Source organism: Prunus persica, chromosome G2 (genome assembly GCF_000346465.2).
Source record: "Prunus persica cultivar Lovell chromosome G2, Prunus_persica_NCBIv2, whole genome shotgun sequence".
In the NCBI taxonomy this organism is placed as follows: domain Eukaryota; kingdom Viridiplantae; phylum Streptophyta; class Magnoliopsida; order Rosales; family Rosaceae; genus Prunus; species Prunus persica.
Window position 1 is genome coordinate 2909676 of NC_034010.1, and position 11869 is coordinate 2921544.

The 11869-nt window shown below is 35.3% G+C and overlaps 3 protein-coding genes across 3 annotated transcripts; all 3 read right to left on the reverse strand.

The window, feature by feature from the left end:
- Positions 2264–2635, reverse strand: LOC18786303. The gene has a single exon (XM_007219531.2). It carries the CDS (start codon positions 2633–2635, stop codon positions 2264–2266), a length of 372 nt encoding a protein of 123 aa, XP_007219593.2.
- On the reverse strand, positions 3332–7631 carry LOC18786142 (pentatricopeptide repeat-containing protein At3g61360). Its single transcript, XM_020558287.1, has 3 exons — positions 7496–7631; positions 4911–6986; positions 3332–3692 (listed from the first exon to the last, which is right to left on the reverse strand). Exon 2 carries the CDS (start codon positions 6897–6899, stop codon positions 5316–5318), a length of 1584 nt encoding a protein of 527 aa, XP_020413876.1. The 5' UTR covers positions 6900–6986; positions 7496–7631; the 3' UTR covers positions 3332–3692; positions 4911–5315.
- Positions 10624–11555, reverse strand: LOC18787192. The gene is made up of 2 exons (XM_007219630.2): positions 11237–11555; positions 10624–10683 (listed from the first exon to the last, which is right to left on the reverse strand). The coding sequence occupies exons 1-2, from the start codon at positions 11553–11555 to the stop codon at positions 10658–10660; spliced, it is 345 nt and encodes a 114-aa protein (XP_007219692.1). The 3' UTR covers positions 10624–10657.

Here is an 11869-nt window from a genome sequence, read left to right on the forward strand (position 1 = left end):
ATAAACATTTCAATTCAGTAAAATTCATATCATAACATACGATAAGGAAAACTATGTAATTAATACTTCTCAAATTCTAGGAAAACAATGTAAATTTGTTCATGTAATCCTTATTGTAAAACCGTATATTCAAACACCAAAGTAAACCCGTTAATATAAAATTTAATCATCAAAACCCAAAATCCTTTTTCCCATAACTATACCCTTGCAAAAATATAACATGCCCAGTAATTTTCAAATATCCAATCTCAATCCCAAACTTCATTTCAAATGTTCATACATATACAGAGTACTCTCAATGCACATACTCAAGAAACCTCAACCTGGAAAGTAAATCCACATATATACCCGTATACATATACATATACACACACATTCACCACACCATATGCCAATAAAGTAGAATTATTTTGATGATCTTGAGGGCGACCCTTCAAAGCATGTGACAGTGATTCCCCAGATATGAATACTCCGCTCCATTTGGTTAACCCGAGAATTGAACTCTTGATTTGATACATTGGCCACCTCAACAACTTCATGGCACTATGAAATCTGCAATAGATCCATAAACGGTAGAGTGAGATAAAGGCACTGTGAATCTTTCACAATACCAAAAAGTGCATCTTGGATAAAAACTTGTACTATATAGTACAGAGACTGCCTCTTGGATAAAAACTGCTTACCACGTTTTTTCTTTGTAATTTCTGGTTGAACGACATGCTGTGATGAAGTAGCTGGGAATTGTGATAATTCATGAGATATTGCTTCAACTCCCAACTACTAACCCTCTTTTCTTTTTTCTTTTTTTTTTCTTTTTTTTAGAGGAAGATCAAAATATCATTTCCACCAAACAAACAGTTACATCAAGCACAGCATATTTTGAGTGGTTCGTTAAAACCTTCCCAAGAAAATCCAATAAGATAAAACTTCGTAGTAAAAAAGACTACCACACGTACCAAAACACAACTCAAAGAATACAAAGACAAGGAGGCTAATCTCTAAGACAGTCATCCCAACCCAACTACTAACCTTAAATGCAATTACATGTGCTTGCTTTTCCGAATGATATTTATTCTATGTAAAATTTTCAACTATTTCTATGAAGTAGTTGTCTAGTATACCTGCTGGGTTAGTAAAGTTAGTAGCTAGAAAAAAAAAAAAAGGAAATTGTATTTTTTTAATAATAAAAATATGTGGAAGCCAATATACCTCTTTTTTTTTTCTTTTTTTTAATTTTTAAGAAAGCAACAGTGCCTTTGTTGGGGAGAGTAGATATTCTTTGTCTACTCCTTTGCCTATTCTCTTGCAGGACGAAAAAGCTTATGTGGCACATCAACATGATTTGTCTACTCTTTTGCCTATATGCTCTGCATATGCTCTTAGTTATCACTACAAAATCTGGAGTCAAAGTACCCTTTACTCATACCCTTGTCATTATATGTAGGTGTTAAAAGGCACATGTGCCAATAGGCTAGTAAATAAATAATTTAAAATATCCTTATTATTCTTGTTTTATTAACCATTTTTATTACATGTAGGTGTTAAAAGGTTCGATTAAGTAAGGCCTGCCATGACATGACCTGTATCTTTGGGTGGGTCAGAATAAGGTAATTCAGTTCAATGATCGGGCAGACTCAAGGCCTGTCATGGACCATGCCGGCCTGAATCCCAATGGGCCGGAACGTTTAAAGCCCATTTAATAAATTATATTTGTTTCAAAGAAAAATAATATATAATATTATTATACTTATATCTTAAATAAAAGTCTTATGTCTTTTCTCTAATAATATATACTAAAATTTAATGTTTTCTTTATAAATAAAATAATGATTTTATTTTTAAAGTTTCAATTTTTAAAACCCGATCAATAATCTAGCCATTTTCATTTTTAATGTACTTCAAATAAAGTTATTAGCCGCTTTATAAATAATTGTTAAAAAAAATAAAATAAAAACCGAAATGAAGTTGTAAAAAAATGTAATACATAAAACAAACTTGGCATGGCCCATATTGGCCCAGCCCAACCCTATTTGGGTTAGGGCCGGACTTGATGATTTTTATAAATGGACTAGTCCATATGGCCTAGCGCCATTTGACACCTCGTAACTACAAAGTTTTTGCCTCAACAAATCTAATTATATTATAAATATGTACTTGCCAAATATATGACCTTAAGTTTGTTTTCTATAAATTGCATATTTCAATAAGAAATTCAAATTGTTAATGTAAAGTCTCTGAAGAGACAGAGAAATGAGAGAGAGTATCATATATTGTGCAGAGGTTTTAGTAGGGTTTTCTTACTCCCACATTGTGTCCCATGTGCAAGAGGCTTGCCGCAGGACTCTGCAACAGAAACAATCTTGGCCGTGTCGATGATCGTCTGCTCAAGCTGACCAGAAATGCCATGGCACGGGCATGGAATGTCAGCTGTGTTCAAAGCATTGCAACATGCCTTGGATGCATTCATGTTTGGCAATGGCAAGACCTTCTGGACATACATCATGCAGTTTGTGACCAAGCCCATCATGTCTCCTTGGCAGCCCTGCAGCTCCATCAAGTTATTGCTCATGGAACATAGAAGTCCAATGACTGCAAAGATGGTTGAAACCATGGCGGTCACGTTGTATGTTGTCATATCTTTCATTTAATTGCCTGCGTCTCTCTCTTTACAATGTGTTGGGAGATTGAATTTATAGAGTTTTGAAGATGCGGGTTAGATAAGTTGGCCAAGGCAGTGTATTTCCCTTTGAATACGTACAAAAATTAAACAAGAGGGATCTCAAAAGCTTGACAGCCAAAAGCCAATCTCCGTGCCCATGGCAGCAAGTCCATGAGCAACACAATTCGTTTCTCTTTTGGCTAACAAATAAAATTGTTCACTGATGCAAGTCATGCAGTCTTGAAAGTCAATAGATGAATTCAATAAACGAAACTGGTTCCCAAACAGCCACAATTTCTACTCGTCTGAAATTTGTGGAAATGGGATTTTGGTTTAATTGATTGCAATACTTTTATGGGAATGTAAATTTATTGGACGTATGTTTGTTCATCCGGCAAGAGAAGACACATATATGAAGAAAATGAACGCATACCATCTAGATTCCAAGCCAACAATTTTTCCTTCTTCCCTGTTCAACCAAATTGTGTACTATGCCTATGTGTATATGACCCTTTTTGTTTTAATACAAACGAACTATATGTATATGACCCTCTTTGTCCTCCATGTAGTTCCTTTATATATCTGTAAATGGTTGATCCACAACCATTTAACATTAATATACTGTATCAAACTTTATTCTGTAATATTCTAGAATTGTGTACAGAATGAATCAGCCACAAAATGCAGTTATATATCATTTTAATGGTGTTGAAACAAGGATATTCATTGTGGAGGAGGAATAAGAAGACTTGGGTTCAGGCTACTATTTGTACAATATTCTGCATACCAATATTGAACGACATTTGCTCTGCTACATAAATTGGAATACTTTTTCGGTGTAAGCAGTAAATAACATAGGTTTGATCAATATGCAAATGAGTTCATCATACCAAGATCAAATACATATTAATTGTTTGAAGTCATATTTCTAAACTTAAATGATACTGGAAGTGTAATTCGTCCATCCGAATGCTACTGGTTTGTTTACAACTAAAAGCAAGATTGCCTTAACAACTTCCTGGAACTGTAAATTCTGCAGTAGATTGTAAACTTATTAGAACAATTATCTAAAATAGACCAAACTCGGCAGAAAAACATATTTATCATCAGTGATACTATCTATAACACATTGAGCAAGGAGAATTACAATCTTCAAAGACGACATCCAGAATAAAATCTGGAGGAACCTCATTCCAAGACAAGAACCTATCAATACAAAGCAAACCGAGCTACACAATGGGCAGCCCCATTAGTTCTACGCTGAATATGAAAGACGCGAACACCATGAAGGTGAGTCAAAAGAGTTGAAAGTCAAAAGAAAGAAAAAACCATCTTTAAGCTAAAAATATTAAAGCACAATAAGGACGGAGCCAGAAAACTTTTCACAGAGGAGGCACTGCATGTATTGATATATATTTTTATTTAGGGTGACAACCGAATAATTTTTTACTTTATACAAAATCCCTAATTTTAATTTCTATACTTTATTATTTTATATGTTACATTAACTATCTACTCATCATCAATATTAACAAAAAATCAATTGAAATGTTCTTTACTAAAGATAGACACCAATAAAATTGGGACAATAATTTATCACTACAAAATCTAGAGTCAAAGTACGACAATGAGAATTTTGAAAGGGCTAACAATGATAGTGAGAAAGGAAAAGAAGAAAAACATAAGGAAAGGAATGGACACTTTAAAATTTAATTTAAAAAATATGATTGTATTAATAAGACCACTGCCTCAAAGAAAATTTGAGAGGGGGCACATGCCAGTGGATGTGTAAAACACTATTGTTTGTAGAAAGAAGTACAAACCCTTTTTTTTTTTTTTTTTGGTGACAAGAACCCAGCACAAAGTTCAAGTTCCTTCAGAATTAATAAAATTAGCATGAACGTAAGCTCGATTGATATATGACCTACGAGTTCTAATCATGAAAAGAAAATAACCTTTTTGGATATAAGACATACAGAACTTTATTTTCTCCCTAGACAGAACTAGGCTAAAATTAAGCCCAAATGGTATGAGTTATAAGTTCCAATCATGAAAAAAGAACCCCTCTGGATATGCATGCAAAATATACACAGAGGATTATACTTCTCACAAAGAAAAAAGTGTTAGGAATAAAAAAATATATATATTTTTAGGCAAAGAATTAGGTAATCAAACTCTCGTATAGCAAAATCAAACATATTCTCAAATTGAGTAAACATATTCTCAGAGAGAGCTCAGTTGGGGATCTTACTTCCACATTTCGTTCCATGAGGAAGAGGTCTACTGCAGTAGGAAACAACATGAACCACCTTTCTCATGTCAATCGGCTGCTGCACCTCCTTGTGCTCACACGTACATGGAATGCCCACCTTAATCATCACATCACAGCATTCTTGAGATGGATGTCATGGAGAAACCCCTTTGCACATAACTGAACATTACGTTATAAGACCCTAGAGGTCACCTAATTGGCAACCATGCCCAACAACCACATTGATTTCACCAGAGAACAAAACTTCTATGACGGCAAAGATGGCCAAAACCATGAAACTAAGATTAAGCATTTCCATCTCTCTTTTCAATTCTATTGATCTCTTTTGGATATGAATGTTGTGGGGGGTGAGTTGCATGGTTTATGTAGTTTGAGTAAGGCATTTCATGACACTTTGCCTTGTGGACCTGGTTTGTGTACCTCTGTATTTTTGGATGCAGGATCAGCAAAAGTGTGCCCTCTTAATGGGGGCAACAGAGTATGCAATCTCTGTATCATCTGCTTGAGCTTCCTCAGCTTGTCCATCTCACCTGCCCGAACCAGAAAGCTCTCTAATATCCGCAACGCAGGTTCACTCATATCTCTCCCTCTCTCCAACATTTGTTTGGAGCACTCAAAAGCTTCTATTACCCTACTGCGGGAGCACAATCCCGTTAACAGAAGGTCCAAAGCATGACCATGAGGACAACATCCTTTCTCCACCAGGTATCGCCATAAATGCAATCCCAAATCAAGCTGCTGGTTTACACAGAAATATTTCATTAACATCACCACTGTTCGTGTTTTGGGCACAAAACTTCTGTCAACCATTTTGTGATATAGTCCAGAAACACCGTCAATATCAGATGTCCTCATCAAGCAAGAGAACATTGTGTGATAAGTCATATTATCATGTTCAATATGCTTCACTTCCATCTCATCCATCAATGCGACTGCCGACTTCACATCCCTTGATCTAATAAGTGAGCTCATCAAAGCATTATACACCCCAGTATCAGGAAGCAAATTTCTCAAACGAATCTCATCAAATAATTGCTGTGCCTTAATTGGATTTCGAGCAACCCCTGCTCCGTGGATCAATGTAGTGATTGTTTCCAAAGTGGGCGACAAATTTTCCCGTTCCATTCCTTCAAAAAGTCTCAAACCATCAGCAAAGCAACCTTTCTTACAGTAAGCATCGATTCTAATATTGTAAGTTATAATATTTGGCTCAAAGCCTCTTTTAACCAGTTCATGGTAAAAGAGTTCTACTGCAGTAATATCTCCAGATTCCTTGAATCCCAAGAGCAAGATATTCATGGTCTTGGTGTTGGGTGAAAACCGAAAATGCATCTTTAGGAACACCGAACGTGCCTCCTTCATCTGCCTCTCTGTGCAAAATGCTCTAAGGAGTACATTAAACTCTTCAGTACCAAACTTCCTCCCAACAAAAATATCATTCTCCATCTTGCCAAATGCTTCAAGGACATCTTCATATGACTGAAATTTTGCAATTTTTGACAGCATGATGCTCATTGACTTAAGGGTCAGCAAGGAAGGGTGCATGCTGCTTATTTTTTCCATCAAGTCCCAAGCTTTATCAAAATACCGCATCCTGGCAAGGATGTGCAGTGTCTTTTCAAAAGCATCTGAGCTTGGACATAACTGGGAATGATGGAGGGAATAATTGAAGAATTCAAGGGCTTTAAGACCATTGGAATGGGCTGCGAAAAGGTAACCCAAAACATTCTCCACAAAGCTGGTGGAAAGAGCATGGGGTGGGATGTGCTGGAGAAGAGTTGGTAGAAGTGGTTGATCAGGATACGGATGGTTATTAATTATTCTGGTGATCCTGTCAACTTCAATATTAGTTTCTGAAGACGGTAGAAATTGGCTGGATATTTTAAGAGCGTGAATGACAGAAAAATTTAGCTTCGGAGGAATTTGAGTAAGTTGATTGGATCTCTTTAATCTTGTCATAAGGAGCATTCTCTCCTTGGTTGCACTTAGCAACAAGTGAAACTCTGTACACAATTTGGAATTTCCATTTTGCAATGCCTAACTGATGTCAACACCCTGGATATCCAAGCAAACAAAAGTTAATAGTCCATTAATTCAAAAAACAAAACAGTAATTAGATTCATGATTCGTCACAAATAAACCCAGTCCACATTAATGTACATGTAACACATTGTGAGAAAAACCAGACAGACCGAACCCACCCAAGCACCCACCTCAATCACTGGCAAGCTGCTATCATACTTCACATATTGTCAAAAGAAAACAAAGAAAGCAACTCAGACTGAACCCAGGCTCAGAAAAGTTATAAACATTTCTACTTCTTTCCTAAAATACATATCTACTCTTCTCTTTAGGACAAATGTAAATAATCACCACGGTCACAATACATCATGCATATGCAGGCACAACAAATATTTTATGCAAAAGTGTTGGTTCTTGAACATAGTTGCCTAATTCGCTCACCCCCTACGAATTTCAATCTGGATTGAGCGTACCCAATCGCGGTACGGTATCGATCTGGAACGAAAGATTTAACGACTCAGTTCCAGAGGCGAGAACAGTACCTGATAGACGACGTCGCTGCTACAGAACAGTAACTGACCGCCGACGGCAGAAGAGCAATCGAGGACACATGAGGGACTAGGGAGAGTGCTATGGCTGATGAGCTCACGTTTGACTCCTGGTCTCTAGACATAAGGGGAAGGAAGATTTGGGTTTGGAGAGGATTTTTTTAGAAGAATGGATTACAAGAGCCCAGCCCAGGCAAAAGCCCCCTTGCTCTCCCAAAATCAGCTGCAGCAGTAACATCCAGCACGGGCAAGAGCTGGCAAGGCCCAAGGCAAGATAGCCCCAGCTGTTGTCTGAAATCGCTGATGTAAACAAAGAAAAAAATTAAAAACAATTTTAAAAATTACCAAAAAATTCATATTTCTTTTAACATACATACCTAGCAAATTTTTATTTATTAATGTCATATATATAATCTTATGTGAACAGTAATTTCTCTTGAGTTGCGATGATAATTGATGAAAAAGTACAAAAACAATTGCTAGAGCATATATTATTCATGTGAACAGTAACTGCCCTTACTTTTCCTTAGAGCATCTCCACCCATAAGGGCTAAGGCAAAGGCAAGGACAAGTAAGGGCTGCCACTATTCATGTGAATAGTAGCAGCCTTGCCTTTTTTAGTTCCACCCCAAAAGGCTAGGGCAAGGGCAAGGAAAAAAAAAGAATATGCAACAAAATATAAATTTGTTATGTATTTATAGGGAAAGTGAATAAAATTGTTATGTATTTATAGGGAAAACATTCATAATTTTTTGGTATTTTTTTAAAAAAAAATTTTGATTTTTTTTCCCTTTTTTTCAATTTTTTTGACTCGCTGACGTCAGCGTGACATCACCACTGACATCAGCGCCCTAGGACTGAAGCTCAGGCAAAATCTGCCCCTGGGCTTGCCCAGGCTGGTGGGACCCAGGGCTTGCCCGGGCTGCAGGTGCTGCGCTGGAGATCCAAAATTGAGGGAATGGGCCTCTTGCCCTGGCTAAAGTCCCTGCGGTGGACATGCTCTTACCATTTGCCATGACAAATGGGTGGAAGTGCTATAAAGAGGAAACGTACTAAAGGTTGGGGTGGGTGGGTGTGTCAATATAATAAAAGTACTGTTTCTGGTTTCAAAAATTTAGTCATGTTCTCCTGGACCCTATGATCCAAGAAAGCTGTGGTTACTTACTCTTTGATCAAATCTAAGGGTTGAGAAAAAACTGGTTTAAATATCAATATGTCATTTTTTTATTTTACTTTTACTACACTGAAATACTATTTTGGTTATTAAAAACTAATATTTTTTTAAAAAATAAGTTTAATATCAAAGATGATACAATATAATTGTAGAAACACAAGTCTATGTTCATGAACTGGAAGGAAAACAAAAAAGAGCCCAAAATTTGTTTATAAAAAATTGTAGTTTTCCCAAACTTGGTAATGAATCATTCAAATCTAAATTTTATAAACATAAAATTGAACACAAAGGTAGAGAACAATAGGAAAATGACTTGGTTGTGGGTCCTTTAAATTCAATCACGTTAAAGTATAAAGGGATAGCTTGATGGCTCCGAATTTGGATCAATAAATTTTCTTTTGTTTATGAAAAAATTGAATATTTGAATCTAAATCAAGAGATGAAATAGATAACCAATAATAATTAGAGTGAATCTTAAACGACACATGTTCTTGATTTTCGTATGCAACGTCGAAGTTGAAGGTAGTTGTGAACGACAATGGATGAAGAACATGCTCTTGGTTTTCTGAGAGAGAGCGTCCTTTGGTTGCAATGATTTTTTCTTTTTAAAAGTTTTTGTTTTTGTTTAAGTTAAATTAATATTTTGTACAGTAAAAGTAATAAAATAATGACATATTAATATTTAAATCAATTTTTTTTCTCAATCCTTAGATTAGATCCAAAGTGAGTGATCAAAACTTCCTTGGACTTCTAGGGTCCAGGAGAATGGGACTATTCAAGAATTGCTAAGGAAGAAGAAAAGTCACGATTCTTTCAATACATTGAACAAATAAAATACATAACTTATTGAATAAATAAAAAAACCACTTATTCATAAAATAAACAAATTCATAATTAAAATTTACATGCAAAAACAAAAATTAAAGTTTATTGTTGAAACTTCAAAACAAACAAAACAGAAATTGAAAAGACTTAAAATTAAAAATAGCAAATTTAGCCAACTGGTTGTTTTCCCTTCGCTTTTGCACTAGTCCTTGTTCTTGAGCTCCCTCAAGAAAAAAAATTGACTAGGCATAGGGTACGGTATGCTTAGCCGTGAACACCTGCATAATCACCCTCCAACCCTTTCCATCTCATTTCCTCCAATTTCTGAGCAAAATCATCTAAAAAGAGGATTCCGAATTAATATTGGTCATACAGTTTTGAGCACAAACACATCTAATCATTGTCCACTAGCCCATAAATGGTATATGTTCCAATATAATGATTAGATGTATATGATGATTCATCTAATCATTATCCACTAGTCCATCCATATATGGTACATATTTCGATATAATGATACCATGTAATCATTATTGTACTACATATGTGCAATATAAGATGCATTAATATATGAATTTTTGTGAAGTTATACATCGATACATGATACATTAATACATGTATCATTAACATATGTGCAATATATGATACATTAATAAATGAATTGTTGTTAATTGTACTAATATATCGTTCCGAGTTAATACAATACGTCATTCCGAATTAATACAATATATTGTTCCAAATATGATACCATTAATCATATTTATGATCTGTACATATGTTTGGATTAAACGATTCATTTGACTTTGAGATTGAAATTTAAGATTTTATATTTTAAAAGGTATTAAATGAAAATATAAACCATTTTCTTTTATAAAAAATTTAACTTTAGCCAAAATTACTTGAACCCAATTTGAGTCTTGCTGAAAAATGCTATTTATTCTTGGTATCAGTATTGAAGAATAAAATATGAAATTATTTTTTGGTTTAAATAGTAAATACCAAAGGTTTGGTCATTCAAATAAGTTCAATAAACCAATCATCAAGTACATATAATATAATTGTCTAATGTCATATTTCAATAGTTCACATCATACGGTTTTAGTTTTTATTAATTCTTCCATCTGAATCGCATACGACTACAAGCAGGCAAGATCGCTTCAACCACTCCCTGGAACTGTAAAACCTGTAATATATATAATATAGATGGTTAAACAACATTGGGCAGAAAAAATATATTTATTGTACGTGTAGTTTGCCAGAATTTCCACTTTTGATTTCAATTTTGGTCATTTGATTCTTATAGTTTGATATCCAATGCAATGCAAAGATACGTCCAAATTTCCATCTAATTCCGTCTGAAATACCTCTATGTGTGAAGGACACACGTGCTTATTCCATCACGAAATTGAATATCAACTAATTACATGGGTCAAATTGCCAAAATTGAAACCATGTAAATCAATGTGGAAGATCCGACAAACTATAAGGATCAATCTTTAGTTAAAACAATAAAAACAAAAATAAAGAGAAAAGGGAAAGTAAGCCTAAATTATATTTTTGAATTACAACCATGAATAGGAACATGTTTGGATAAATTAATAAGCACACAAATATAAGTAGAGAAATTTAGATTAAAAAATATGAACAATTGTGATAATAATTGAAGTACATATTAGTTCAATTCTATGAGAGAGAGAGAGAGAGAGAGAGAGAGCATAGGGTTAGGGATATCTTACTTCCACACTTCATTCCATGAGGAACAGGTATGCCACAGTAGGAGACGACATGAACCACCTTGTTCATGTCAACCAACTCCTCTAGCTCCTTGGTCACGTGCTTGCAGGCACATAGAATGTCCACCTTCTTTATCAAATCACAGCATGCTTGAGATGGATTTGTCATCGGCTTACCCTTTTCCACATAAGTTGAGCATTGCCTTATAAGAGCTCCAACGTCACCGCCACATAGCTGCCCTACGGCCACATGGATTTCACCGGAGAATACAACTCCTATGATGGCAAAGACGGCGAAAACCGGGAAGCAAAGACGAAGCATTTGCTTCTCTCTTTCTGTTACTTTTATTTTTCTCTGACAGTCTCTTTTGGATGTGGATGTTGTGGGGAGGGGTGGTGAGTTACATGGTTTATATAAGGACTTTGAGGGAGGCATTTCATGACACCTTGCATTTTGAAGCTGGAGTTGGCTCCATCTGTGAACAACTTACGTTACAAATTTTGTTTGATTTTGAAGGGGGATTGTATCTTGCATGTGAAGACTTTGGTTTTCACATTGTACAAAATGGAAGATGATCCTCTCTCTTCTTTTCCGCCTCACTTTCTCCATAAAATCCTATCCAATCATTCATTACA

Coding starts and splice junctions, on each gene's coding strand:
- LOC18786142 (XM_020558287.1), bottom strand. CDS start 6,899: ATGCTCCTTATGACAAGATTAAAGAGATCCAATCAACTTACTCAAATT.
- LOC18786303 (XM_007219531.2), bottom strand. CDS start 2,635: ATGACAACATACAACGTGACCGCCATGGTTTCAACCATCTTTGCAGTC.
- LOC18787192 (XM_007219630.2), bottom strand. CDS start 11,555: ATGCTTCGTCTTTGCTTCCCGGTTTTCGCCGTCTTTGCCATCATAGGA. Junction 10,684..11,236: donor TCATGGAATGAAGTGTGGAA/GTAAGATATCCC, acceptor TATATATTACAG/GTTTTACAGTTCCAGGGAGT.